Genomic DNA, 27223 nt, shown 5'->3' on the forward strand with positions numbered 1-27223 from the left:
ACTGTTGATGTGGGAGGAAAAAAGAGAGAGAAATTTGGCATAGGGTTGTAGCAACATGCCAACATCTGACCAGGTAAAGACTATCTGAGCTGCAAGACTTGGAATTTGAACAGTTGGACCATTAATGGCCAAAGCTCATTCTTGGCTCAACCAAGTTCCAATTTCTCAAGGCTGTAAAATTGGGTGAGTGTCCCAGAGTAGAAATAACTAGTTATGACACTATTTTTTGGACCAATACAGACTGTTAGCCAGTCTTGGTCAATATTTTTGACACTTAGTGCAACCCCCTACAATGCAGGAATCTTTTCATCCAGGGTGGTACTTGAACCCACAACCCTGATATGAAGAACCTCATGTTCGCCTGACTGAGCTATTCAATACTGTGTCGATGGTGGACAGTGTATAGCCATTGGCCTGGCTCAAAACAAGTGCTGAAAAGAGCATTTAAAAAAGGTAAAGGACCCCTGACGGTTAGGTCCAGTCGCAGATGACTCTGGGGTTGCAGCGCTCATCTCACTCTATAGGCCGAGGGAGCCGGCGTACGGCTTCCGGCTCATGTGGCCAGCATGACTAAGCCACTTCTGGCAAACCAGAGCAGCTCACGGAAACGCCGTTTACCTTCCCGCCAGAGCGGTACCTATTTATCTACTTGCACTGTGTGCTTTCGAACTGATAGGTTGGCAGGAGCAGGGACCGAACAAAAGGAGCTCACTCCGTCACAGGGATTCAAACTGCTAACCTTCTGATCAGCAAGCCCTAGGCTCTGTGGTTTAGACCACAGCGCCACCCGCGTCCCTTAGAAAAGAGCATTGGTGTGCCCCAAATTACATAGATACTGGAGAGAAAAATAGTTCGCTAGTCAAAAGAGAAGTGTATGACCCCTATGCTGTGGCTAGAAATGTATATGGACGTGCTGCATGTGTAGCAATAAGTCCTGTAACTTCTAGAAGCAGGAAGCATAACTTTCCTGGGGTTTCCTGCTGTCGTGCCTTCTGGATACTTTGGTGTTCCCACATGGCCTGTAGAGTCAGCTTTCCCCTTAAATATATGCCTCCCACTCCTATTGGAAACAAGATATGTATGTATGTTCCTGGCTTCCCCTTTTCATTTTCTCACGGATTAAGTTCTAAAATGTGCTTAATCTTTAATAATAAAAAAGTGAGTAACCTGGCAGAGCATGTATTGCTATTCCAGAACAAGATCACATACCTTTATATTACAACGGTGTTCTATGGTCCTGCCTTTGACTTAGCAGGCAGATCAAGCTAATCAAGCTCATTTGGATTGTGGTGTCAGTCCTGTATGCCAAGCATTGGAGAGAAAGCAACATTTTGCCATAATTGAATAGAAGAATAAGATGCTTTTTACATGCCTACCAGCAGAATATGCAGGCAGTAGCCCTGTCCTGTTGACATTCCCAGTAGCTAGCAATCAGTGGCATACAGACTCTGCAAATAATACAAGAGCACATTTTTAATCAGAATTTTTTTTAAAAAAATTTGCTGTTGTTGTTGAGGCTAAACATTTAGAGACAAGTATGAGGATGGTATCTACTGCACTCGTTCCATTACTGTAAGGATTTACCCTTGCACAACAGAACTTCCCCTCCCTCTCCTCCCCGTGCTCTTCTGAGATCTACTTTGGAGGTTTGGGAGAACTTCCAGAAAATATTTAGGGGTTGTATGGTGGTTGTGGTGAGTTCTGTTATACAAGGAGAAATCCTTGCACCAACAGAACAAGAGGCAGAGGTGCTACATTGGATACAAGCCTTATTATTCAAGTATTATTCCAAGTATTTATATGCCACTTAATATCCAGAATTTCTAAGTGGATTTCTAAGTTACATGCTCTCTTGCCAATGTAGTCTGCAACTCCTTTGCCAATGTTCCAGCCATAGGCCCAGACTGGCTTCCAGCTGTGCTCAGATGTAAGCCATTCAAATTCTGTTATCTGAACCATTCTTAAACTTTGTTTTTGCTCTTCTTTTTCCATTTGGGAAGGCTTTGTATGGTATCTGGAGTATGCAGAGAGGATTTGCAATGTTTTATTTTTAGTCACCTCTTTGACCTGAAAGTTGCTGTTTTGCAAGAAATAATGTCCGAGTCCAAGCTGCATTATGGTGACTGCAAGCCAAGTTTGCTGGAGAAGTCATCTGCTCTAAGACTTTACGTGCAGTTGCTTGTAAGCAGATTGGATTCCCAAAGGCTTGCTTAAGAATGGTGTCAAAAACCATTTCCTCTTCGATTTAAACACAGTTTGGGGGTAGATAAAATGACATTGTGGCCTCTTGCGGATTATGAAATATTTCCCCGTTTAACTCACAGAAAGCCCTGGGGCAGGAAATTGTATTTGGGGGGGGAGAATGTAAGTTAAGCCTAGAAATTATATTAATGTCAAAAAGTTTCATGTAGTTTGATACTACCCTCTGGTTTGCCTGTACTGCAGGAAAATTGAGAAAGAGATCTGGTCAACACTTGCAGCATTTTGTGATGTTTGTCCTTTAGGAATCAGCAGTAGCTTCTGTGTTTGTTGAGTTTGTTGAAGCTGAAAGCAGTACTGGACTAGTCTTAGTGCATAAAGACAAATACAGCCTAGTCTCAGTTTTCATATATTACATGCATGGCAGCTGCTACATTTATCTAAGCTTCCTTGCACTTGTTGCAGCTATTGGTTCTAACAGCTACTACAGGCACACATTACAGCTACTACAGGCACACATTGCAAACCTCTCCCCAGCAAGGAGAGAGTTGCTGTTGTCCATTCACCTTTCAAATAGTACTTCTATTTCAGCAGCTAGAAACGAAAAAGGGAATTGATGCTACCAAGTTGTTTTGTTTCTTTTTGCTTTGTGGCCCAACCGCTTTCCCCTACTCTTAGTTGCAGGGAAAAGGAAGTGCTTCAACGGAAAAAGGGGAAGCAAAGCAGTCCCAAAACTTAATTTGTGTTTCTCTCCTCTCATGAGGTGAGAAGTTTCTATAGCAGCAGTTTGTACCATTACTAAAACAGGCAGGTTTGGTGCACAGTTGTCTCAGCAAGAGACATTATTAGATCCTTAGACTGATCAGATTGAGGTTCTCTTGTGTGAACTAGTTGCCGTCCTGAGCACACCCAGCCCAAGGAGGACAAACAGCTGGTAGTTTAATTCTATACTGACAAAGCGAACATTCACATTAGCCTATAGGAAGCCTTCAAGCAGGGCCTGAACACAGCATTGGGACCTGTGAGCACCATGATGGTGACCCCCTGAAATAAAGTGATTAGTCAGATCTTAGACCTAAGCAAGAAATAATAATAATAACAACAATAAATTTTATATCCCGCCCTCCCCAGCCGAAGCCGGGCTCAGGGCAGCTAACAACAATAAAATAGTGCAACATTCTAAAAACATTTCATTGTAAAAATTAATTAAAATCAAATTGATGGCAACCATTAAGCTAAAGTTCTGTGAAGATTGCCAAAGGAGGGGGTCAGGCTGTGTCTTGGCCAAAGGCCTGGTGGAACAGCTCTGTCTTGCAGGCTGTGCAGAAAGATGTCAAGTCCCGCAGGGCCCTAGTCTCTTGTGACAGAGCGTTCCACCAGATTGGAGCCGCAGCCAAGAAAGCCCTGGCTCTAGATTATGGATATTTATGGATAGGTTGTAGCAATGCTGTTGACTGTTCCAGTACAAAATATGTTAGGATAGGAGTTAAGTTTCCTTAGCTGTTGCTATCACCGCGGAAGGGGAAAGTATGTCCACGTTTAAATGGGGATGGAGCACGAAGAAGAATCTATTTGAATGGGGAACGGGAGTTCACTTAATGGTTGTAAAAGGCTCATATTGGGAAAAGGCTCATATCAGCAGCTTCCCTCATGGAGCTATGCCGGTGTGGTTCTACTTCAGTTGACTGCCCACACAAATCAGGCACCAAAACAAACATTTTTGTCTGCTTTTCCAGGTCAGCCAGAAACACCCATTGCATCATTCCTGGAAATATTGTACACTAACATTCATTCAAATAATGCGACTGGCAGGGGTATGGGTCATTTCTTTTTAAAGCAGACGTGGTTTTCTCTGTGGGGGGCAACAGTGTCATATAGAAATTGTATTAAAACTGACCTTTGGGAAGTCTGAATGAGGAGTCTTCACCCTCGTCCCATCGTGGGTTTGGCTGCCTCTTACTCTAAAGAGGTGTTTTATTGTCTGTAGCCAATGGGCAGTAAATTCAGACTATTGCAATTGCCAGTTAAAGAAGGTCTCTGCATTGAGGTAATGTGCTGTGTTTATACTGTTAAAACAGCTGCTTTCCGGAGCTCTGGTCTTTGTGCTTCCAATTCCTGTGGGAGGCAAGAGGCACTATATATAGGAATGAATGGGATTCAGGCAAAGGGAGTCCTGTTTTAATTGCTTACTTTTGTTTCTTTGCAAAGAGTGCCGCACTAATTTGAGAGCTGGGACCCGGTCACAGACTGGGGGGGAAGTTCTGTGAATTAGGAAGTGGTCTGAGGTATAACATTTGTCCTCTTCTTGTTACCAGGGAGACTGTCAGACGAGGGAGGAAGCTGTCGCGCTGGGCGTTGGATTCTGCAACAATGGCTTCATGCACCATGGTAATTCATCAATATCCCCTTCTCCTAGCCAATTAACAGGGACCTCACATTGTCTCATTAACCAGGAAATGTGGCAGAACCTTCTGCTGCATAATGTTGCCACCAGTGCAGAGTACGAAACAGCCCCCGAACCGGGCCTGTGACATGGAAGGAGAGCCAAAAGCCTTTAACAGTCAAACCATTTCCCCATCTATATTAAAACTGCAAGGTGTACACAAACCTGTAGGGTATCTTCTGCTTCATGCAGAAGATTATGCAGCTGGAAGAGACCAAGAGGAGGTCCTCTACCACCGGCTCCCTGCTGATCACTGTGCAAAGGGCAGTTGTGCCACAGGAAAGTATGCCCTGAAAATAGCCTGCAAATAACTATAGATGACTGATAATGGCGATAGACCTGCCAGGAGTTGGGCCAGGGCTCTTATTGTAGGCCAGAGCGAAACGCGCTGAGGGACTGCGTGGCAAAGAGGGTGTGGCTAAAGTGTAAATATGGCTACATTCAATTTTAAAAAAAATAAGGACACATTTTGGGTGGATTGGGGATCGTGACATCACAGAAGGGGGCCCACAGAAGCAGTCAAATTGAAAAATAAAATAGAAATATAACAATTTAATAAAAATATAATTATTGAAAAGACAAATTCTTACTTTTCAAAATCACTTTTTTGGGGGGGAGGGAGTTCCTCATAAAAAAAGCCCCCTTGGGGGACGTGAGTGAATTTATGTGGTCTCTTTGCCTTGCTTATCCCCACCTTCTGTGATACCCCCTACCTATCGTTAGGGGGTAAAAGCAGGAAGTAAAAACAGAGCGCCACCACTTCCAATTCATTTGGTTGAAGTCTCTGAGGGTTGGGGTGTGTGTATTAAATCAAGGTAGAAAGGAATTAGTAATTAATAAGAGAACTTATTTTTATTGTTCAGTTTGCTTCAATAATAATTTATTGAAAATTTACCTCAGACTTCACTTATTCTGTCTTTGCCTCTTCTGTAAAGTCTGAGGTAGATTTTGAGCAGATCCTCTGCCTGTGCTGGGGTATAACAGTGCTCCTCCAGTCCATTCCAAGCAACTGATAAAACATTTCTCTTCAAGCACGTAAGGGAGCAAATTAGACTGAATAGGCCGGCCCCTCTCTCTCTCACGCACACACACCACACACACAAAATGCAATTTGCAAGCAGTGCCCTATATCCTGATTGCTTCCCATTCAGCAGTGAAGATCTGCCCCCAAATGAAAGCTGATCTCCCCACATCCAGCCATTTCCCTACACCTTTCCTTTGTTCATGGTGCAGCTCTCAGACCCTGAGCCCATTGTCAGGCAGCTTTTGATTAATGTCATTCATTTCCCTCTTCTTTTTCTGTTCCCACCCCTGCTATTGTATTCTAGACACTGAAGTGGCCCCAGACATCAATTTGAGAGCTATAAAAAGAAAGCTGTTTCTAAAAAGGCAAACCCTACAATTTGAACCTCCATGTGTGAAAACTTAATCATTTTTACTCTTCCAAATGTTCTCTTTGAATCAAGGGTGTGTTTGTGTCTTTGTGACTAAAGCTCTACATGGCTTGCAGTATGTATGTTTTAGTAAGAAGATAAGCAGGTAATAGCTGAGATTTAGTTTTGCTACATCAGTAGTGGGTGGAGTTCATTATATATGATGTTATTGTATACTACAGTGGTACCTCGGGTTAAGTACTTAATTCGTTCTGGAGGTCCGTTCTTAACCTGAAACTGTTCTTAACCTGAAGCACCAGTTTAGCTAATGGGGCCTCCTCCTGCTGCCACGCTGCCGGAGCACGATTTCTGAGGTACCACTGTATTAGACCACTGGTTCATTTTGTCCCTGCTAACCTGCAGTTACCCTCCATGGTCTTAGGTAGGGGCCCTTTCCATCGGTCTTGCCTAAGATAATTTACATTGAGATGCTGGCAGGACTGGCTCCAGGTTGGGCCCTCAAGAAAGGCTGGCAGCTGCGTTCTTGCACCAGGCCTCTGTTCTAGGTATAGAACTTAAAACTGTCTCCACTCACAAACATGCACTCTCCTTCTACTCTGTTCTTTGTTCAGTTAGACCAAATGTCACAGCAATGGAGAGGTGACCACAGGGTGTGTTCATATATAGTGCTTTTGTTTAGGACGAACTCAGAAAATAGAAGGAAGAAAACAGAGAGCAACTTGTGGTGTATGGGTGTTTCCTCCTGATCTGGAGGGTAGGACTCAAGGCAGTGGCTTCAAGTTACAAGAAAGGAGATTCCGACCAAGCTTTGGGTAAAAAACTTTCTGACAGTAAGAGCTGTTTGGCACAGACTCCCGCGAGAGATTGTGGACTCTCCTACCTTGGAGGTTTTTAAGCAGAGGTTGGGTGACCATCTGTCATGGATACTTTAGCTGAGATTCCTGCATTGCAGGAGCTAACCCTTGGGTCCCTTCCATCTCGTAAGATTTTATGATTCTATCAGGTTGCATGCACAGCCATGTTGGTATAGTTTGGAGCAGCCCAGACCCCATGTCTGGATTCTGTTTAGAGTTAGCCCATCGACTGCATTGAGTGGCTTAGAATCAGTCCAAGGCTAAATGCCTGGAGCATGACTTACCCATCCTTCCTTTTTCCAAGGAATGTGTGTATGCGCAAAGGCAAGGCTGCATTCTGCATCATTGGCAGGAGTGTCAGGTATTCACTGAGAAGAGGTTTTCTGCTCAGTGCAAGGGATCAACAGAGAACCTGAAGGTTACATGCTGTATGGGTTCAGTATAGTATGGTGAGCTAGCAAGGTAAAGTGCTAGTGGATCTCTCTGTATACTTGTATCCTTACAAGGTTTACTTCTAAGACCAGAAGAACTTTATTATAGTAGATTAGTTCATGATGTACCAGCATCTCTTGAAGTTAATGTAGCTAGGGTGTTCATGCTGGTCCTGTACATAAGACAATAAACACTTCATACTTCGAACTGAACTGACATACCCTCCAACATTACCCTAATGAAAATAGGGATGTCCTCTTCAACAAGAACAACGTTATTATTCATACCCTGCCATTTTGACTGGGTTGCTCCAGCCACCCTGGGCAGCTTCCGACATATATAAAAACACAATAAAGCATTGAGCATTAAAAAACTTCCTTATACAGTGGTAGCTTGGGTTACAAACACTTCGGGTTTCAGACTCTGCTAACCCATAAATAGTACCTCGGGTTAAGAACTTTACCTCAGGATGAGAACAGAAATCACGCGCCAGCAGCGGGAGGCCCCATTAGCTAAAGTGGTACCTCAGCTTAAGAACGGTTTCAGGTTAAGAACGGACCTCCAGAATGAATTAAGTTCGTAACCAGAGGTACCACTGTACAGGGCTGCCTTTAGATGTCGTCTAAAAGTTGTATAGTTACTCATCTCGGCTCAGAAGTCGCATAGTTCCATATACTCCAACATTTCTCCAATGAAAATAGGGACATTCCAGAATCAAATCAGAAACTGGGACAACTTCTGTAAATCCCTGTAAAATAGGGACACTTGGAGGGTCTGAACTGAGTGGGAAAGGAGTTTTCTCAACTGAGAATGGATTGGGAACTGACTACTGGAAAGCATGAAAACTTTGATGTTCTGCTGGACCTGTGCATACTCTGCTGATCACACTAGTCCAAGTGTGGTGCAGTATCAACAACAGATGGTGGCCAAAGTCTATCAGGTTATGGGTCAACTGACTTCAAGTCTAGCAAGCCGTCTACAGATTTCCATTATACTTCTTCCACACATCAGCTGTTATAGCTGCAACCTGTGGCATGGCCCCAGAAGACGAAGGAGTATATTAGGACATGACCTCTCTGGTTCAATGAATTCCAGCCAAGAAAATAGTTCAACCAAAAACAAAACACTGCTGAAGGAGAAGAGACACAGCTGAGAAGTTAATGTAGTTCTATGGCCATTCTCTTATCTTTCTATGGGGTTGGCTGGCCTTTGGAAACCTCACAATGGACCTATGTTTACTAACTGGAGTTCTTCCAAGACATGGATGAAAAGCAGCCGTTGTTTCGTGTCCTCCCTTGGATATTTCAAATTCTGTGTCAGCTACACACAGCCTAGACTCATGCCCGTCTGCAGGGACAGTGTGTCAGACCTACTGCAGAGGAGAGCATCTTTGTCCTACTGGGAGTAGCAGGATAAGGAAAGCGCTATCAGAGAACTCTGTGGAGGTGTTAAGAGTGGAGAGATGTGATTCAGAGGGAAGGGGTCATGGCTCTTTAGCATCCATCTGGTAGTCATGCTTGCCTTTTTCATATGCAAAGCAAGGTGTTATTTTTTACAGTGAATTTTCTTTTTTTAAAAAACAACAACAACACCTATTTATTGCCCTTTCAGAAAGTTCCCATTGATGAGACAAAAAAAAGAAGCAGCTATGTGCTTCAAAATGAGTTGCAACATGTCACCTTTAAACCAAAAACAATTCCATCTATGTTGCAAGAGAAAAGTGGATATGTAGAATCCTACCATGTAGCGGGTTCAATAGCTGTAAGAACAAAGAATATATGATTGTCTGTTGATGTTGGTGACCTGTTTGTTATTGTTGTTGTTGTTTTAAATGGCAATGTTGCTATTATATTCCTGTTGTGCTTGGCATGTACTGACACATCTACCCGCTTCCCACTTTTTGGTTTCAAGTTCTGGAGAAGAGCGAATTCAAAGACGAGTCTCAGTATTTCCGCTTTCATGCCGATGAGGAGATGGAAGGTACAAGTTCCAAGAGCAAGCCATTGCGAAACGACTTCAAGCTGATTGAAAACATCTTAGCTAAAAGCTTGTTGGTAAGGAAGAGCTTCTGAAACACTTACTACTTCTTTTTTTAAAAAGCCCATCATTATGACTGTGTGTGTATGTCTAGATTGTAGATTGTGAAGCTCTTGGGGGAAGAAGCATGTCTTTGCCAAGAGATATATTGCAGTTTCCTCTCCCTGCAATGTTAACATGTTGTTTGTCTGATTCATATGTAATCTGTGAATTGGCTATCATGTGAACAAGGAAGAGTGCTTCTGGTCCTGACGCAACACTGTACGTACATCTGCCTCTAACCCTTGATATCCATGCTTTCTGCAAGGGGTGCCTGCATGTGACCCACTCAATCCATTTAAGCTTTCCCCATGAACAAGCTCCCTTTCCGCATGTTTAATGACTCATTCATTGGTATCCCTTTGCAGACAACACACTGAATGGAATAGCACCGCCAGTGCAAGTTACTTTGGGAGAAGGCTCTCTCCTTCTCCAAGCAGTGGCCTTCTGCATGGATAGTGGGTGCACAGGGCTGTGCTCAGGAACATATCTGGAGTGGTTAGCCTCCCTAACCCCCTTGACTTCATACAGTGAGAATCAAATCTATGCATTACTCCATCCAAACTTATGTGTTTTGGTCATTCTAGAGTGTGTCATGGAATACTGAAAACTGATAAATAGATCCACGAGCAGCTCTGTGAGATTGGGTCGTTAATGTCTCTTAAACCAGTTTTAAGTGAAAACAAGTTAGGAGAGATTACAGTGGTACCTCCGGTTGTGAACGGGATCCGTTCCGGAGCTCCGGTCGGATCAGGAGGAATTCACAACCAGAGGTGCCGCATCCTGAAGGTTACGTAACCTGAGGTGAACTTAAGTAGAGGTACCGCTGTATTTTGGAACACAATGTGAGGGCATTTTCACTTACAGAACTGATGTCGATTGTGTGTTAGTGCTTCTTAACCATGTGTGCACAAAGCAGTGACTTCCTTTCCACTTGTTTTCTATTTGCATCTGTATTTCTAGCTATCTTAGGTCTGTCATTCTGATTCTATAAGCTCTTGCTCCATTCTGTTGCACTTTTGAATGGATCATTTTATAAGTCTTGATTACCTTTTTCTTTTTCTGCCTAAACAAGCTTATTTCCTGACAGTGGGCCAGAGCCTGTGCCACACTCTTTGCGGATAATAGCAAAATGGAAGAGCAGTAAAGAGTACCTGGAAAAAGCATGGGAAAGGATCCAGTGGTCCATTAAGGAGAATAAGTGTATCCCAGTGGATGACTTCAGCTGCCCTTATGCTGCTGCTCTGTATTTTTCTTATTGCAGCAGATATGCATATCCGCAGTGTTGTTTCTTTCCTCACTGCTTCCTTGCCTCTGCCCCTCCAGCCACAGTGCTGATTGCAGCTAGCAAAGAGAGAAAATGAGTTTTCAAACTTGCAGTCTGTGCACTGTATCATACTACTTACTGCTGAGTCCCTTAATACCAGGAGGTTGTTAAAAGAACAATTCCACAAGGGCCATCCACCCATCCCTCCCAATTTGAAAAAAAAAAAATAGACATATTTCTCATTTGCTATGCATTGTCTACAGATCTGATTTATTTATGTTTAGAAATATTCATTGGCTGCTTTTTAAAGCCAAACCCATGCATGGTATATGTAATTAAAACCATAAAACACTAAGAATGCAATTAAAATACATATACTGCAACAGAATATAATCATCATTTAAGAGAAGGCTTTTGTAAACAAATGAATCTTTAGGGCCTACTTCAAGGTCTGCAGTGAAGCAGGGACTCTTGGGGATTTCAAATGGAACAGGAGTTTCACAAGCATGAACCTTTTCAGCTGATGCTCTGTTTTGCCAGTTAACTCTGCGGGGTCTTTAAATGATCTTTTGTAGTCAATATATGGGGGAAATATATATATATATTATTTGGACAGAATAGGAAAACCTCCTCAAACAGCAACAACCCCCCCCCCTCCACCAACAGTAAACCTTCTTACAACAATAAATAACCCCAAGGGAACAATTCCCCTCACCAGACTTTCACCCACATACATACCAGATCAACCGTGGGAAACCTCAGCAGTGTTTGGTCCATCATTCTCTCTCTACTCAGCCATCTTGGCCTCCACCATTTGTACCTGCCTCAACTAGGTGGGGCTGGATGTCTCTACATCCGCCACCTGTGCCAATTAGGGCTCCTAATCTGGGCAATCAAGCCCCAGGTGGGCCACCCTCAAGGGCACAAATGCTCCTGCGAGGACTCACAGGAAGGGTTGGCTGCATAAGGCCAAACCTACACCTCCTTGGTTTTTCTTATTCATTTTCCACTACATGTTCTTTTCTTGCAAGGATATTATTTATTGCATTTATATCTCACATTTCCTCCAAGGAACTCAAGTTTGTATACATGGTTCTTTAGGCATGTGCATAGTCTCTTCTCTGCAATGCTGTGTGTGAGGTCGGTTAGACCGAGAGTTGGTGCCTAGCCCAAGGTCACCCAGTGAGTGGACTTCATGGCTGAGTGGGGATTTGAACCCCCACACTTTTGCTCTGCTCGGTCCTTGACCAAGGCTCTAACCACTATGCCACACTCTGTTTTCTTCAGTACTCAGACAGAACTACAATGTCACTGGAAAATGTGATTCTTCCCCTGAATACCATATTCAGTGATTTTGTGATTACTGTACGTAATGTGTCATGTGCCCATCAGTTATGTTGCTGTTGTTTTTAAAAAATACTGTACTCCTGCTAAAAACTGTTGTTCTTATTAAAAGAGTTTTCTTCTGCCTTTCCAGCAAACTGAAGTTCAGGGCAGTTAATAAAACAACAACAACAACTTGAAAGAATTTAACTGTTCCTTTCCAGCTGCAATTCAGGGCAGATTCAAAGAATTAAATAACGAACAAAAAGTCCTGTTCAAATAAGCAATATGGAGAATTATTGACCAATTATATTTAGCCAGGCTTTTTTGCAAATGGGTCACAATTCCCATTTTGTGCCACCTCACACATTACCTTTTCAGGTGTGCATCTAGGACGTGCTACGCATGAGTCCTAGACTGTGACAATCAGGTCTTTGCAGGCAAACATGTTTGAAAACGTGCTCCTCATATACTGTAGGTACTTCACCAGAGAGCTAATTTCATCAGGGATCACTCCCTGTTGAGTTGCATACTCTTTGGCAGATCTAGGTTGAAGGTCATCTACGCGTCTGAAGAGGTTCTTGGCAAAGTGCACTCTGGTGTGTCCTCTCCAGTGGGCCCTGAACAGGAAGGAACAGTTAGAATTCTTTGGTTTCTAGGCTGGGATACTGCCTTGCCTTGCAGGAGCATTCACCAATGTGGTGATTTCCATAGCTGTGCTGGCTGGGGCTGATGGCAATTGCAGTCCAAAACATCTAGAGGTTACCAGGTTGGGAAAGGATGAATTACATCATCTGCACCTTTACCCATCACTACGTTCCTTCTGAATTTAAAACAAGATGGATTGTCTTAGTCGAGTGGCTTTTGAAATGCGCTATGCTGTGTTTTTTTTGCAACAGATGCCAAATTGCATAAGGAGAAATCGACTGCCTCTCTATTCCCCCTTGTCTTTTATCCCCTGTTCTGACCTAACACTGGAAAGAACAGCTGATGTTTTCTGCCAAGTGACATGTGCAGATGCCAAAAGGCAAATTGTTCCAGTGTGAAGCAAACACTCTTCAAACAAATACTTAATTTTCGTTTGCTTGTGCAATTGTTTCTGTTCATTGGCATGAAACATGAAATGCTGGAAAAACATACAAAATTCTCTACATAGTTCAGGAAAATTAAATCTTAGGCCTAATTCCAGATACTAAAAATGTACCAGTGTTAGGATATCTCTTTTGTTGTTCATAAATGATGGCTTCAGAACTGGAATGTAAAGTCTCTGGGGTTGATCTGGGAAGTTTCATCATGAAACAAATAGACCTTCTACAGAGACGGCAACTTATGTGGTATCCAGTAGCCCTGTTTATTTTTATGCGTGTGTTTATTGAAAGCACTTACGATCTACCATTTAAATTAAAATACTGTAATAATAAGCCACCATAAAACATGAAGTAAAACAGCAAGGTAAAACCACAATAGAAAAATAATAATTCAGAAACAGAGTGTATTAAAGAGCCTCACTCTTAATTATTATTATTTTTGGAAAGCATGGGCAAATAAAGTGGAACCTTGGTTCCTGAACTTTATCCATTCTGGGAGTCCATTTGACTCCTGAAATGGTTTGAGAACCAAGGTGTGGCTTCCGATTGGCTGCAGGAAGCTTCTGCAGCCAATCGGAAACCGCAGAAGCCGCAGCTGACGTTTGGCTTCCAAAAAACGTTTGCAAACCGGAACAATTACTTCTGGGTTTGTGCCGTTCGGGAGCCGATTTGTTCGGCATCTAAGCTGTTCAGGAACCAAGGTTCCACTGTAACAACAAGAACATTGGCCTGGTGCCTGAAGCTTCAATATATACACTTATCTTAGGAGGAGCCCGGCTGCATCAGACTAAAGGGCCTTCTAATGCAGCCCACTTGCACGACGCCATCAGTGCTCTCAGTTTCTTGCTCTCTGGTAGCTTGCAAGAAGAGGCATACAACATCTGGTACCAGAGGCAATATATAGCCACCACAACTAGTAGTCACTGAGAGCTTTATCCTTCACGAGTCTGCCCAATTCGCTTGTAAAGCCATCTGTGCTGGTGGCCACCATCACGTCTGGGCGCAAGTCCCATTTAAGTCAGTGGGGCTGACCTCCCGGTAGACATGAATAGGCTGCGCTGTCAATCTCACAAGGGAGGTGGCTAGTGAACAGCCCCTGCAGCAGCGGCACTACATTGCAACAGAGATCAAGCCAGGCATTTTGGCCTGTTTCAAACTAATATGCAGGATGGCAATGTCCTGGGCCCTTCCTCCATAGCAGAGTTCATCGTCATGCCCCAGTCCTTTGGTGCTTTACCTTAACATTCCCCAACCTGGTGCCTTCTGAATGTTATGAATTGCAACTCCCTTCAGCCCCAGGCAACATGGCAGGCTGGGGAAATCTGCCTTAGAAAGTATCCCGACAACCTGACAGCAATTTAACACAGAGTTTGTTCATATGGAGAAGACCCTTAACAGATGTATGGGTAGATCCTCACTGAAAAGCAGATTGATCAACAAAACTTATTTTTTAAGGGTATAGGCATCTCCCAGCACCCTTACGCCTTGGCGGAGGACCTGATAAACAACAGCAACGTTACTTGGCCTTGTGGCGAATTGCTTTCCCCTTTTAACTTCCATTTTTAAATGTGAAGAGAGGTTAAACTGTTATTTTCATTGAAACTATTTTAAGCCACAGTAAATGACCAAGACATAGTATTAAAAGTACTTTGCTTTGTTTAACTTGCCCAAGGGTCAAGGTTTCCTGGGGCTTTCCCCACATGAATCCAGTCAAATTGTAGAGCTAATTACAGCTCTCGCATCCCATTGCTTTGAAAAAACACTGTTGTGAGCATGCTTTTTTTTTCCAGGCAGGCAGGCAGGCAGGCAATCCCCTTGTAGCCTCTCCAAATGAAAAATGGCAAGCTGGAGCAGATGAGTGCTCCATCCAGTTTCAAATGGCTTCAGAACTTATGGGCACAAAGGGTGGATTGTATTGGAAGATGAAACCTGGGCCACTTGTATGGCTAGTGCTTCACCAGTGAGCAGTGAGCTCTTTGTAGTGAACAGACTTGCTCAGTGTTGTTTTGTAAGCAGGGTTTTCTTCTTCTTCTTCTTCTTCTTCTTCTTCTTCTTCTTCTTCTTCTTCTTCTTCTTCTGCACTGTCTCCCCTTAACTTCACCGGCTCCTGAATCGGCATTGTCTTGCTTGTTTGGAGCCAGAGGTAGTGTTGTCTTGTATATTTCAACTCCTGCCAGGAAGGAGGCTTAGTTTCCTTAATCTTCTGCCATAATGAACTGCTGCAACAAAAGGAAACTGGTGAGCTAATAGCACTGACCCACAAGTACATAATGACCTTTGTGTCTTCTAAGCACTGAAAAAAGGAATTGTAGCAAACTCCTCTGCCCAAACCCTAACCCAACATTCTTGTGATGTTTATTACCTAGCAGATCATGTAAGGGTTTGATGCAATCTCGCAAATTTAAATGTTATTTCTTATTAGAATTTTATTATCAAATTCAACCAATCCTGCTACGCAATTTATAAGACAAAAACACAAAACAAAGAACATATTATTTCATTATTTGTTTGTCAGTTTATATAACTTCTTAGTTGCCTAACACAAAATTTTAAAAAATCTAAGCAACTTACAAAAAACTGAAGCAGAGTAGTCACCATAGATTAAGTCAGGTTAAGATTCAGTCCAACCCCCCAGGTACTGCTGAGTAGAAACACTTGTGCTGACATTTTTATGGATCTGGACTGCTAGTATTCTCTATGGAGAGTTTCATAATGTGGGGGCCACTGCTGGAAGTGCCCTGCTTATCCTCACCATCAATTTCAGTTGCAGTCTTAAAGGTTAAGAACGACACCTTGAAAAATATACAGAAATACACTGGGAGCCTTTTCCGTATGAAAACATGCAGTTTGCCTCATTTTGAATAAATGGAAGTTTCCAGGTAGTTTTCAAGAGCAGCCTCACATGGGGAGGTGGGGTGGGAAGGGAAGGGGGATTTAGTTGGAAGTTGAAACATACATAAATGAGAAATGTTGAGACTAGAGAGGCTAGTGAACTTCTTCCTAGTCAAGGTTGGAAGTGGAATTTGGAGACTGAAGCATACCTCAAAATAAAAAAGAGCTTTAAAAGCGCCAAAATTTTCCTTCTGCTCAAATTTTTGATTTGAGCTTGTGGAGAATCCCACTGCCATCTCCACCACACTCCCACATCTCTCAAAGTCCACATTTCCTTCCATCCCCAAACACAAAATTACCCTTCCTTTCACTCAGATTCAGAAAAGAGCAGAGAACATTATCCCACTCCTTTGTCTTATTCTTCTCTCCCTGTTACCTCATCGTACTTCCCAATACCCTGAGGAGGTTCAAGGGTCTAAAGGAGGTTCTTGCCCATAGTAACTCTGTCACCCTATTGATTGGTTGGCAGGGAGGGAGGGAGAGAGCGAGAGCCTCCCCCTGCTATTGTATCCATGAACCTTCGCTATTGCCCCCCACTGGGACAGTGAAGAGGGGCAGAGTGGGACAACATGTTTATGAGAAGTTTTCCAGACTGTTTACTTTTTTTGTGTGTGATTTGGCAAACCAAATGTAACCTGCTGGGTGTTTGAGCATCCTGCCTGTTTTTCCAGGCTCAGGCAGGTGAGACCCAATACATGACTAGTGGGCTGCATTGGGCTTTGCAGTCACGTTGGCTTACAAGTCAAAAGACTGAAGGCCAGAGCTAAATGGGGCAGGACCATTATTCATGTGTGCACCCTGCTCACATGTGAAGTCTGTGCACATCTCTCTCTCTCTGTGTTAACTGTAAAAAGATTGTGGGGGAGTGTGATGCTAACCATTCTCCCTCTTGGGCCTTAGGCTCTCTGTGGTTAATTGCTCCAGATGCAATTCTCCATTCTGTGATCTAATGCTGGAGACGAGCCAGGATTGGAGGAAAGTGCTTGAGGCAATGGACTCAGGGGAGACAAGTGGCGGAAGGGCAAAAAAGTTCTACATCTTTCTCCTTTGTGCTGCTTTTGCTATTATAATAAGACCTATTCACGTCCATGTTTCAGTGAAGCACCTATCTGCCACTGTTGTATCTAGTTTGGTCCTCGATCTTGGGTGCCCCTAGATTAATCCTGCATTTCAATGCATGTTGTGTTTCAAGAACAACTGTGTTAGGTCTCATGTGTGTGAGTGTGTATATATATGTGTGTGTGTGTGTGTGTGTGTGTGTGTGTGTATTTATGTTAAGGATCAGGAAGAAAGAAGACACTAGCTCAGTTCACATGTCACATTAAACCATAGTTAAAAAATAACAATGGTTGAATGTTGAATATTCAGTGTGATGGTGCTACTGAAGTGTTCTTGCTGTGTTCCTACCCCACTACTGCATCACTGGGAAACAGACCAGAGTTTAGTTCGTCATGACATCCAAACATAGATTTGTGGTTTGTTTGCTTTCTCCAAACCAACCACAAGTGGCCCAAGGTCTGTTCTTGGCCTCCTGCTTATGGTTTGTTTTGAGGAAACAAAACCATGAGACCCTGTTTATATATCACGACAAGCCAGCAGAAGTGGAGTGCAATGAGAACTTTACAGTAGCATGGAGCCGCAAGCTGTGCATTCACGTTGAACCATAGTTTGTTTTAAACAATGGTTTAGTGTGACATGCAAACCATGCCATTGAAACAGCAACCAACAATTACACAACTGAGGACCAAACTCATTGGTTGGTGAAACAGCTCACAGGTTTGTCAAAGTTATTTTTCTCTCTCTCCTCCTTTCCAAGGTTTTGCCAGAAGAGGATGACTATGGCTTCGACATAGAAGACAAGAACAAAGCCATTGTGGTGAAGTCTGTTCGTCGAGGGTCACACGCAGAGGTGAAACCTCCTGACATTTGTAAACACTCGCCTTTTCTGCATTAGGAAGTGCTTTGAAATGCCCCAAAAATAACATACAGGAGGTTATTTCATTTTAGTAGCATCTAGATGGCCACCGAGGATCTTCTGTGATCCCTGTTGCAGGAAACGGCTTTTGTGCATTGTTAGGTGTTTAGTTCCTTTATATGGCATTCTTTCAGAGTAATTTAATTAAGTGATAAGACAGCAGGCTCCCCTCTGGCCCAGAGCGGCATACTGTGTTGCAAGACATGAAGCTAACCACAGGGAAGCTGTTTGCAGATCAGCATCAAACAACAAGCATCTGCACATGGCTTTTTTCCTCCTGCAGAGCTAATAACTTGGGATGGAAGTAGGGAATTTAGGTCCAGAGAACAGCGTAGGATGAAATGGTTAAGCATCCCCTATCCAGGACCAAATTAACAGCCCTTCATAGCTGCTTTGAAGTTAAAAACAACAGGAACAGGAGATTCTGGTCACCAATTTCCCATGGCACATCTAGTTGATTCCTCAAGGCAAAAGCATTTATGTCAACTGGAAAATTAGTGTCATCTGTTTAATAGTACTAGTTTAATCTGCCTTTAACACAAGTCTGCACACCAGTGATCTAGACAATAAATTAAGGAAAGCCCAGCACAGTGGACCATGTTGAGAAAGTGAGAGAGCAAAAGTGCAACACAACTTATGGGGTAGTACATTTTGGTCAATAAAGCTTGTAATTTCAAAATCTCACCAGCAGTGGCTGCAGAAATAGATTGGTGGTTTAAATGACACCTCTAAGATAGAGCCATGTGTGTGAGCATCTGTGTGATAGTGATTTTTTTTTTGCTAGGATGCACATTTATAACAAACATGTGCAGATAATATGGTCTTTTAAACACTGCCACCACAGTCACCGAGCAGGAGGACTATGTGCACATTGCCAAAGCACGGTGGTCTGGATTATGGAAATGAATGGGAAGAGGAGAGCTAAAACCTTCAAAGCCAGCCATGCTATCAATCTATAGTTTCCCAGGATGTTCACAATAAAGAATATGTACTTACTGACAAGAGTGGATTCATAAAAGTTGGGCAGATTGATCCAGACAATATATGGCTCCTTAACTCAAGACCAGCATTGTCTGCCTTTGCCACCCACATAGTGGTCTGATGTATTAAGGGGGAAATGTACATAAGCCACCAATTGTTCCCATATGATGTGAACACATTTAGAGGACAAATTTCATAAACCCACTCTTGTAATCTTGCTGGTAGATGTTCACTGTTGGCAAAAGTCGCCATTCATTGGGCAGATATACAAGTCTACAAAGTGCATTATATATTGGAGGTAGTCGCACAGTATAAATTGCGATGGTTGCATATATGCTCAGGAACAACTCAAATATATTTCTAATTCTGCATGCATGCAGCGCTCTCTCTTTTTGGCAAATGTTCCTGTTTTGCAGAAAGTTGCTAAATTTGCATTCCTTGTTTGAAACTCAGTATCTGAGGCTTGGCAGATTATGAATATTTGGGGACATAAAGTATGTAAATGATACTAGGTACAGTATATAAAGGTGCAGAATCATAGGTGTGCTGGAGATCACAAGACAGGGGAGAAATAGGCAAATTAAGCAGAAGTGTTACATCCTCGGAACATTGGAGCCATTTGCAAATAATAGCTCTATAGTTTCAAATGCACACTACAGAATTTATTTTATTTTATTTTTATAATTACCAGTAGTGACTACATTTAAATGTTACACTAGGCTGTGATTTAGCAGAATATAAGCCTCTTGGTAAGCCACTGCCTGACAGATAATCCCTTCGTCATTTCCTTGGAAAGCTGCCCATAGAATATTTCAGTGTTGGGGGGGGGGAGGGAGATCGCTCTGTGTTTTGAGACTATAGAAGCACACAATTTGCAAAGGAATCTTTGTCTTGACCTTTGAAGAAAAACTTGCTTTGACCATTTGCCCTTCTTTCCCATTTGGCCTTAAGATACTGCTTTAAATAGGAACCCAGTCCAAATCCTGGTGAACAGGAGAGCCGTCGGCTCAATTCGCGAAGATTTGAAACCTAGCAGTAATGCCTTTTATTGCATTCTTGGACTCTTTAATTGCTTTTTGATACTACAAAGCTATCCGGCATATGGTTCCAGGCCAGCGCAGCAGCTGCAGACCATTTGGAAAACCCTCTGGTGGCCTGATGCTCTCCAGGGATGGGAGGGGTGGGGAGAACAGGGTGCCCAATAGAAATACATTTTTGACTCCCCCCCCCCCCCCCAGAACAGTCTTTATAGTCAGTACTGAGCTAGATGAACCAATAGTAATAGTCTGAATGTGGTAGCGCCCACATTCTTTTTGCTGAGCTTTTAGATTTCATTTCACTTTTAATTTGTATACCACCTTTCTGTATTATTATACACAATGATGGTTTACAGCAGGCATAGGCAAACTCTGTCTTCCAGATGTTTTAGGACTGCAGTTCCCATCATCCCTGACCACTGGTCCTGTTAGCTAGGGATCATGGGAGTTGTAGTCCCGAAACATCTGGACGGCCGAGTTTGCCTATGCCTGGTTTACAGGCTGAAGACAAAACAAAACAGACAGCAAAGATCGCACACCTGATCCAATACAAAAAAGTGAAGCTAAAAGCATAACTTTAAAATAAACAACCTAAACAAAATAAAGCAATATTCAGTAATCCATTAGAATATAATAGTAAACAAGGAAAGCATTATGAGCCGATTGAGTAATTCGCCTTTAATGCTGGAGTGGCTAGCCTTCTTTGGTCCGCGGGCCACATTCACCACTGCCAACCCTCCAGGGGTCACCTGCCAGCCGTCGGTGTGGCCAAAGGCATCCCATGCTCTCTCACACCAACATGCATGGGATATGCACAGGGTGTGCATATACAGGCACCATCCAGATCAGCTGAGGAGGGTGGTTATGGTCCCCTCTCCACTCATCAAATAATTCAAGTGCTATGCCTGCTTTATTTTTTGTGGGGTTTTTGCCGCTGTGGCCAAAGTCAGTGGGGTCTTGAGGGGCCAGGAAAATTTGCTTGGCAGGCCAGCTGGGGTCTCCAAAGCCACTCTTGCTTTAATCACAATAAACATGATGGAACAGAGATAAGGTTTAATGTGTGTGGACTAATTATAGATAAAGGGGGTGGGGAAACCCCTGACCGTTAGGTCCAGTCGCGAATGATTCTGGGGTTGCGGTGCTCATCTCACTTTACTGGCCGAGGGAACCAGCGTACAGCTTCCTGGTCATGTGGCCAGCATGACTAAGCCACTTCTGGCGAAACCAGAGCAGCGCATGGAAACGCCGTTTACCTTCCTGCCGGAGTGGTACCTATTTATCCACTTGCACTTTGCCGTGCTTCTGAACTGCTAGGTTGGCAGGAGCAGGGACTGAGCAATGGGAGCTCACCCCGTCACGGGGATTCGAACCGCTGACCTTCTGATTGGCAAGCCCTAGGCTCTGTGGTTTAGACCACAGCACCACCCGCACCCTAATAGATAGGGTAGTCCGCCCTAAACTAAAACTCAGCACCCAGGCAATCGATATGCTGTGCCACAAGAAGTTCTGTGACCTGTGCAAATTATCCCAACTGTGCAAATCCGAAACACTTATCATTTATCTTACTTTCTCTGCAATGGTTCCCCCTCCCCATTATTCTGCATAATTCTGGTTTTGTTGGCGAAGGAGATGGGCACGCACTGGAACCCCAGTTTTGACCGAGGGTATTTTATTCAGTATTATTCTGGCTTTTGAAAGTTCATCAGGCATTGCCGCACATTTTGAAGCATGTCTTTACAGCCTCAAGAACTAGAAATTATTTTATTGTTTTTAAACGAAAGCTGGCATTCTTTACCTAGTACCACATTCTCCCGTTTTTCTGCAATCCCTTGGCACACAAATTACCGTATTTTTCGCCCTATAGGACGCACTTTTTCCCCTCCAAAAATGAAGGGGAAATGTGTGTGTGTCCTATGGGGCGAATGCAGGCTTCGCGGACCTCTCCGCAAGCAGCGGGAGCGCTCCCGCTGCTGGCGGAGAGTTGCCTGCATGCTGAAGCCTGCGCGCGCTGAGCTCAGCACGTCCAGGCTTCGCGGACCTCTCCGCTAGCAGCGGGAGCGCTCCCGCTGCTGGCGGAGAGTTGCCTGCATGCTGAAGCCTGCGCGCGCTGAGCTCAGCACGTCCAGGCTTCGCGGACCTCTCCGCCAGCAGCGGGAGCGCTCCCGCTGCTGGCGGAGAGTTGCCTGCAAGCTGAAGCCTGCGCGCGCTGAGCTCAGCGCGTCCAGGCTTCGCGGACCTCTCCGCAAGCAGCGGGAGCGCTCCCGCTGCTGGCGGAGAGTTGCCTGCAAGCTGAAGCCTGCGCACGCTGAGCTCAGCGTGTCCAGGCTTCGCGGACCTCTCCGCTAGCAGCGGGAGTGCTCCCGCTGCTGGCGGAGAGTTCCCTGCAAGCTGAAGCCTGCGCGCGCTCAGCTCAGCGCGTCCAGGCTTCGCGGACCCCTCCGCAAGCAGCGGGAGCGCTCCCGCTGCTGGCGGAGAGTTGCCTGCATGCTGAAGCCTGCCCACGCTGAGCTCAGCGCGTCCAGGCTTCGTGGACCTCTCAGCAAGCAGCGGGAGCCAGCACTGGGCTCCCACGGCTTGCAGAGAGCTGCCTGTTTGGGGGCTGGGGTCGGGGGAAGCTCGGGCTTCCCCAACCCCGCGCCTGGGGGGGGGAAATAATTTTTTTCCTTTATTTCCCCCCCAAAAAACTTGGTGCGTCCTATAGGGCGAAAAATACGGTAAACACACATTCAAAGGATCTCTTTACCGCTTGCTATGTCACTCTGATTCTTCCTAATCATGCCAGGAATATTCTTCCATAATATTTTTAAGCAATGGAAGAGTGAATATGTAAAATGTTATTTCACAATGATGAGGGCTTTTCAGGAAACATCTCAGAAGTTGATTGCAAAAAGCGTTTACAGACTTTTTGAATGAAATCCATGCAGATTTTACACTCGTGACACTGTGTCTTGTGTTCTTCCAAATGTACTTCTTCATGGAGCAAAAATGTGACATTGGAAGTGGCGCTCAGATTGATATCAGCCAACTCTTTGTTCTCAACTTCAGTTCTAAATTTCTTAGGAACAAATCGGCTTTTATACAAATACTATTTTCCTGAAAAAACATCTGGCCACTGTTAAAGGTCTACTATGATTTAATATATGTTCAGCTTTGTTAAGTTAGTTCTGGGTAACATCTACCCGTTTCCCTTCTGAATCTGGAAGAATTCACATATTTGTACCGTAGGCACCCCATCTTCCCAGATTCTTTGACCTCTTGATCCATTGGCAACTAAAAGCTTCTAATCTGATGGAATGACTTCTCCTGTGCCACATACTTCCTGTTTCTGTGCTTTTCTTCACTCCTTTAAGTTGAGGTGTTTGGTCTGCCCAACCACCTACTTCAGGACCAGCCCTGACATTAGGCAAAGAGAGGCAGCTGTCTAGGGCAGCAGATGGTGAGGGATATGAATTGATCAGGATACACAGGTAAATCTTAGTGGGTAAATACAGCCAAAAAAGAGGAGGAGGAGAGAAAGCATGTATAAATCCATAGGATAGGCAAACTCCAGGTGTTTTGGTACTACAATTCCCATCATCCCTGACCACTGGTCCTGTTAGCTAGGGATGATGGAAGTTGTAGTCCCTAAACACCTGGAGGGCCGAGTTTGCCTATTTCTGGGATATACCATGCCTTCTAGCATGGTATATGGTCCTGTCTCGGTTCTTTGGGTTTGAGGAACTCATATGTTGAGTTGAGTCCTTTGGAAAGAAGAAGCAGGTGAGCAGTAGTGTAGATTATGTTTGGTCTACCTACCGATCTGGAACAAAATTCTTCTTTAAAGCCAATTCTGTGCTTAATCAGTAGTACTAGGAATATTGTTGCTGCTCCAGCTCAGGTAGAGCTAAATAATGTCGGGCAGACCCTGAGGATGGTCCCTCAGTGCAGCTGAGCTGGATAAGACCACCACATTTGGCTATTGACTGGTGAAAGCCACTGTGTGTCTACGACCCCTTAATACAATTGTCCTGAGGTGAGATAGCCTAGCGCACTGTGCGCTATTATCAGTTTGTCCGAGGGAGTGCTGGGCACTCTTCCTTATTCCTGATGTGCACAATTTGGGAAATGAGTAGTAATAAGGTGCTGGTTGGATTGGATTATCCGCAGCACCAGTGACAGGTCTCCATTGGCTATGAGACATAATGAATTGAGCAGCTCTTACCTCCCTGGAGGTGGATTTTGCCACCAGTTCCTGGCATGTACCACTGACCCATTTATCAGCCCTGCCCTGGTACCGGCCCCTTTGTGCCCCTTAATTAACCCTGCACAAGACATTCCCCCCAGCTAATTATCCACCTGCAGCCTTTCCTCCTAGGCATTTATTGCAGACTGATGATTCCATATGTGCTGGTCCATTGCTGAGTGACCGGTTCACCTGTCAGGATTTCTCAGTAGACTGGGGACCTTCTTCTTGCTACTGCAGCAGCATGTGAAGTCTGGGTATCCACCTGTGTGCGCAGCTCCTTTGTTGTTGTTGTTGTTTAGTCATGTCCGACTCTTCGTGACCCCATGGACCAGAGCACGCCAGGCACTCCTGTCTTCCACTGCCTCCCGCAGTTTGGTCAAACTCATGTTGGTTGCTTTGAAAACACTGTGCAACCATCTTGTCCTCTGTCGTCCCTTCTCCTTGTGCCCTCAATCTTTCCCAACATCAGGGTCTTTTCCAGGGAGTCTTCTCTTCTCATGAGGTGGCCAAAGTATTGGAGCCTCAGCTTCACAATCTGTCCTTCCAGTGAGCACTCAGGGTTGATTTCCTTCAGAATGGAGAGGTTTGATCTTCTTGCAGCCCATGGGACTCTCAAGAGTCTCCTCCAACACCATAATTCAAAAGCATCAATTCTTCAGCGATCAGCTCCTTTATCGGGGTGCATTAAGCATCCCATCTCCCCCCATTCTGCCTCCCAAAGGTTTTGAGAAAGAAGACCCAGAGATGCAGTATTGTCTCCCTGTGCTGCCGTTGCTTAGCAACACTAGCCTGCTCCCATCTGCATAACCAAAGTCAACAACAGGCAGGTTCTGCAGATGCAAGTGATTAATCTAAAAACTGGGACTTTGGCAGGCCTCATAGTTATCTGGAAAACCACAAAGAGCTTAACCAAAGCAATCCGTTTTCTTAATGCGCTAGCTTATTGTGTTGGACAGGCAGACACAATGGGTAAATGAAGTTCTCTTACATGGATCTGAATTGGAACTGTTCTGGACCATGCTTCAGGTGCCAGAGAATATAATAACAGCATTTATGTAGCACTTAGTAGTTTTTACAGCAAACCAGTAACATAGGTATTATTATCCCTGGGTGTCTGAGGCCCATATAGAAATTTAAGAATGTGAGTGACTGCAATTCACAACTGAGCCTTTTAAGTAGTCTGCTTGTTCCATAGGCCATGCTGTATATATCTGATGCTTGCTGTTAAAACAGCACATGAAAATGTTTGCACATCTGTATTCATATGCACCACACATAAAGTGATGGGCATGGAGGCATAGGGCTCAATGTTCCATTATTTCCTGCACCTCTCACTCACAACTGGACCCTGCAGCTCATGTCATAGAATCATGGAATTGTAAAGTTGGAAGGGACCCCAAGGGTCATCTAATCCACCCCCTCCAGTGCAGGAATGTTGCGTCCTGATTCTTTCTTTGGAAAATAGGTAAGATATGGCCCCTTGCTGCTAATATATCCCTTTAACCCAAACTAATCAGTCACTTCCACAAGCTTGGCTGTGATGTTATTCTATATCAAAAAATATTTTTTTAATCAAAGCTCTCAATCAATAAAACCTAAATTCAGACATGATTCAAATCAGGTCTGCTACTTATGGAGCTACAGTATATAGGACTTTGAAGTCCTGACTGTCATCTTGTTAATGTTATTCTGTTGCTCTCATTTCAAGAGACATTGCCCCCACAAAATTTCAAGCCTAGAAATAGTCCCGGTTTCAATGATAACAAAAAGAGACAATCTAATTGTGCGCATTTTCTGAATTGCAAAATGCTTATTTTTCATTTGTCCATGGATCAAGGGCTGCTAACCATTTTTGGGACCATGATCACACTCACAAACCAGAGAAACTGCAGCACAACTTATTCTCTTGCCCACAACAGAATGCCTGTTTAATGTCTAATTTCAGTATAGGAAATGGGGGAGGGGACCCTGTGGACATCAGATATGGCCACGGTGGGAAAATGTGTGCCCATGGGCACCATGTTGGTGACCTCTGCTATAGATTGCTTTAATTCTGTTTGAAATCTACCTACATCCATGGTGGGGAACCTCAGACCTGGGAGTCAAATGCGGCCCTCTAGACATCTCTGTCTGGCCCTCACGTCTGTCTTGGCTACCCTTCCCAATCCTCCATCCTCAAGTGCTCTTGCCTCTTGATTGACCAGATCAATATATAAGTGCAACTGGGTAGAAACCTCTAACTTTGGCAAGAGTTACACCTGTTACTCCACCCACTTCTGCCCCTGGCTCCACACCCCTTTGCCACGTGGGCTGAACAAGGTTCCCTACTCTCTCCATATGGTAGAATAATTCTGTGTTTATTGCAATGCTTCATCTCTGCATGTTTTAATTATGGAACTGATTTGTGATTGATACAACCACAACATATCAGGACAGAGCAACAACAAAAGCATTCTTCCATTGGGAGGCATGTTTACTGCCATGCTTTGAAGGAACAATTGACAAGCAGATGTCTGATAATTCGCTGAGCTGTATCCAAAAGCATGTTGGCCCTTGTCCAATCGATAGATAGCTCTTGCACAAAGCCAGCATCTCATTATCCAGATAACTGTGCTTGCTTATAAAGAGTAGCAAAAGCAGAGGAAATACAGAAACCACTGTAGATCATTACTTGCATTTATTTAGGTCTTGTCTCACCCTTTGAAAGGACATTCAGTAATCCTGATTCATAAAAAAGGTTCTGCTGTACATTTATAGACAGCGCCTGGCTTAATAAAACCATATTTTTATGGGTTAGGGTTCATGGGAACTGTAGCTCAGTAACATCTGGGGTACCAGAGGTAAATAAAAAGCCAACCTTGTGTGGCCTAAAACACACACAGTACTCTTCTGCAGTTGACCTTGTGTGATCTAGAACACGCCCAGAATGAAACACCTGACATTCTCCTGTAGGAAAACTTGATAAGCTTCCAAGGAACTCCTGGGCTGCCCAGAACGCAGCTGTAAATCCATTATCTCACATGCCGTCTGCCACATG

At 44.0% G+C, this 27223-nt stretch overlaps 1 protein-coding gene across 1 annotated transcript in view; it reads left to right on the forward strand.

The window, feature by feature from the left end:
• Positions 1-27223, forward strand: part of PREX1 (phosphatidylinositol-3,4,5-trisphosphate dependent Rac exchange factor 1) — a 220634-nt gene that overhangs the window by 151522 nt on the left and 41889 nt on the right. The window contains exons 15-17 of the mRNA XM_083446700.1: positions 4515-4587; positions 9234-9376; positions 17785-17877. Of these exons, the coding sequence (XP_083302826.1) occupies positions 4515-4587; positions 9234-9376; positions 17785-17877 (309 nt within the window). The remainder of the gene's footprint in view (positions 1-4514; positions 4588-9233; positions 9377-17784; positions 17878-27223) is intronic.

This window comes from Podarcis tiliguerta (assembly GCF_965153285.1).
Source record: "Podarcis tiliguerta genome assembly, chromosome: 6".
Taxonomy (NCBI): Eukaryota; Metazoa; Chordata; class Lepidosauria; order Squamata; family Lacertidae; genus Podarcis; species Podarcis tiliguerta.